The sequence below is a fragment of the Lactuca serriola genome, chromosome 8, assembly GCF_051521515.1.
Source record: "Lactuca serriola cultivar US96UC23 chromosome 8, Lser_US96UC23_V15, whole genome shotgun sequence".
NCBI lineage: Eukaryota > Viridiplantae > Streptophyta > Magnoliopsida > Asterales > Asteraceae > Lactuca > Lactuca serriola.
The window spans coordinates 21,209,062-21,212,561 of record NC_136415.1 but is presented as its reverse complement, the minus strand read 5'-3'; the positions used below and the strand labels follow the sequence as shown (position 1 = coordinate 21,212,561).

Genomic DNA, 3,500 nt, shown 5'->3' with positions numbered 1-3,500 from the left:
TTATAATCCGGAGTAGGAACTCCGAAATAGGTAATCCGGAACGGAGACCACAATTCTAAAATGCTATGTTACAGAGCAAGCGGTCATTTTACTAAAAATATGTTGATTAGTTTTGTTTAAATAGTCATTTATAAGAGTTAGATCGCTCAATTACCATAGAAAATTGTAAAAATAAGATGTTTTCATTAAGTAAACCGAAGTATGTGTGATTAAAGGAAAAGATAACTCATATATAGTGACTTCTTCATAGACCGCATTATATTTTAGTAATTTAAGAATAAAAACATCAATAACTATAAGATAAAAAAATAGTTGTTTTCCGGATAATTTAAAGTAACGAAAATCGTTATTATTATTATTTTTTTAAGAAACAAAACAAAATGGTTTAAAATATTGCGAGAATCTAATGAGGCTGTTGACCCTTTGACTGTGTCATGTTCTTGGTTTTATGAAAAATTATTAGAGAACCCACCCATAAGCAAATATTTAATTCAATTATTAAACCCATGACTGGATTCCTCCACTCTCGCCTTTACGGCTGGTTTTCCATGAATAAAGACAAAAAAGCAAGGTTAATTATGGACGAAGGTGGTGTAGAAAAATGGTTATGGAGATTGGAGGGTGAGAAGCAAGTTGCAGTGAGGAGAAAATTAATGGCGACAAGTCAAGCCTTTTGTCTTTGCCTTTTCTCCTCGTGAAACCAAGTGCTCACACGTACACACTTCAACTATTCAACACACACTCACATCACATATACATACGTATTTTTATATGTATTTTCAACACGTCTTCCCGTTCACACCCTCCAACTGTTTGATTTAATGTCCCAGTGAGTTCTTAATTTTCTATCACTTTTATTACTGCTTTTCTCTCTCTCTCTCTCTCTCTCTCTCTCTCTCTCTCTCTCTTTAAGGAGAAGGGTGAGACTCCATTCAGTGTTTTGAATCGAGAAGAAAGAAGAAGATCAATATCTGGATCAAGATGGGTTCTTGTTTCAGTGTTGGATTGAAAATCGAAAGTTCACGTTTAGATGGTGAGTATATGGTATTCATATCATCTGCTTGTGATTTTCATCGCTGTTTTAACTTTTACATGTTTTGTGATGATATTTTATATGTTTGTCTACAAGAACTCATACTTCTCATTTCATTTTCTTATCGATAATTGTGAGGAATTGTGTAAATATAAATATAAAACATAATAAAGATGAATTTCTTCACAGTTTGATTAGAATTTTTCCAAGTTTAGATGTGTACTATATTTAGCATTAAATCAAACTTCAAACATGTGAAGGTGTGAATGATTCATTTTCTGTGATAGATCATGGTATCCAACTGCATAAAATTAAGCAGTACAGAGGGTAATATGGTCTTTTTGATAATAAAGGGTAGTATGGTCTTTTTGATGTGTTTAAACTTCAACAGGTAAAGTTACATCTGCATCAGTACCTCCAAGCCCTCGGAGCCCTAGAAGTCAAAAAGAAATCTTACAATCGGGAAATTTAAAGCCTTTTAGCTTCAATGTACTTAAATTGGCTACAAGAAATTTCCGACCCGATAGTGTTCTTGGAGAAGGTGGATTCGGGTCGGTTTTCAAAGGATGGATCGATGAACAATCACTTACAGCCGCCAAACCTGGAACTGGAACTGTCATTGCTGTCAAGAGATTAAATCAAGAAGGTCTTCAAGGTCATCAAGAATGGCTCGTATGTTCCTATGCACAAATTCATTCTCGGATCTTCTTTATTTAACTCAATGAATTACAACTCATAATTTATTGTTTTGATCATGTTGCAGGCTGAAATTAATTATTTAGGGATGTTAAACCATCAAAATCTTGTGAAATTAATCGGTTACTGTTTAGAAGATGATCACAGACTGTTGGTATACGAGTTCATGCCTCGAGGGAGCTTGGAAAATCATCTTTTCAGAAGTAAGTTTTTTGCCATTTTTTATCCAAATTTGGCAAAGTCTCCATCATTATTGAATCTTATGATCTGTTTATTATAACAGGAAGTTCTTACTTTCAACCTCTCTCATGGACCCTACGAATTAAGGTCGCTTTAGGTGCTGCGAAAGGGCTTGCTTACCTTCATAGCCCGGAAGCGAAAGTGATATATCGTGATTTCAAATCTTCAAATATCCTCATCGATTCTGTACGTTTCTCTCAAATTCATGTTTTCCATTTGATCTTAGCATCTTCCACTCCATCCATCATTGACGAATTTATCTTCTATAAACTCAACAGAACTACAATGCGAAACTTTCTGATTTCGGATTGGCAAAAGACGGACCGGTGGACGGAAAAAGTCATGTTTCGACGAGAGTTATGGGAACTTACGGATATGCAGCGCCGGAGTACATGGCGACAGGTAAACTTCTTCGATTCCGACCCAATTGGAACTGGATTTAGCCCTAATCGCCGAATTGATCTAACTCTTTTTTGTAAATTGATGCGTATTTTGAAGGTCATTTAACGGCGAGAAGTGATATATACAGCTTTGGGGTGGTGCTGCTGGAGATTTTGACGGGGAGGCGGTGCATCGACAAAAACCGTCCCTCCGGCGAGCAAATTCTGGTGGAGTTTGTTAAACCTTATTTAACGAGCAAACGAAGGATTCTTCATATTATGGATCCACGTCTCGGTGGCCAATACTCGCCGACGGTGGCGATGAGGGCGGCGATTCTGGCGATGAAATGTCTCTTGAAAGAACCGAAGCACAGGCCGAGCGCTGATGAGTTGGTGAAATCGTTGGAGCAGCTTCAGGATTTGCAGAAGGCGGCGGATAGTTCGAGAAAGGAACCGGTTCGGAAACAGGGTGATAAAAAACCGGATTCGTATCCGAGACCTGCTGGGTCGAGTTCGGGTGTGGGTGTGGGTGTGGGGTCAATTAGTGGAAAGAGTTGAGAAAGCGGCGGGGAAGAATTTGGGTGTACAGTTTTGACTTGTAATCTTGTATGTTGTGCTTTTGAAGGAGTGTTTGATTTTTTTATTTTTTTATGAAAGCACAATGTAAAGGAATGGATGATGAGATTTATTTGTACGTGTTCTATTTCTACCCATTTATATGAAAATAGTCGTTTTTAGTTATCTTTTGTGGTTAATAAGCATTAGATAATTATTAAAATAGCAATAATTCCTAATTATATTAGGAAAAAAAATTGCATTTATCTCATAATCAAAAAAATTTACTACTTTTTCTGGAAAATATATAAAGTTTTAGTTCTAGATTATGTTTATGTAGTTCTCAAGTAAGTTCGACTATTATTTTCTCTCAACGGATCCTTTAAAGAACAACCATGTATCTTTTGATTTTTGCTATAATTTTAGCGTATTCTTGATTAAGATTAGCTTTTATACATATAGTATTTTCTCTTTTTTAAAAAAACCAAAAATAGTAAAATGAAACCCTAGGTTTCATATGAAACCTATGGTGTACAAGTAGACAATGCATAGATTGTGCATCAAATGCTTGTATACCGTAGGTTTCCTTGATGAAA

The 3,500-nt window shown here is 35.9% G+C and overlaps 1 protein-coding gene across 1 annotated transcript; it reads left to right on the top strand.

Annotated features, from left to right (window-relative positions):
* The first annotated feature begins 627 nt into the window (after positions 1–627).
* On the top strand, positions 628–3,090 carry LOC145071429 (putative serine/threonine-protein kinase PBL9). Its single transcript, XM_079018314.1, has 6 exons — positions 628–1,033; positions 1,425–1,705; positions 1,797–1,932; positions 2,013–2,155; positions 2,248–2,371; positions 2,468–3,090. Exons 1-6 carry the CDS (start codon positions 982–984, stop codon positions 2,905–2,907), a joined length of 1,176 nt encoding a protein of 391 aa, XP_078874440.1. The 5' UTR covers positions 628–981; the 3' UTR covers positions 2,908–3,090.
* The last annotated feature ends 410 nt before the right edge of the window (positions 3,091–3,500 follow it).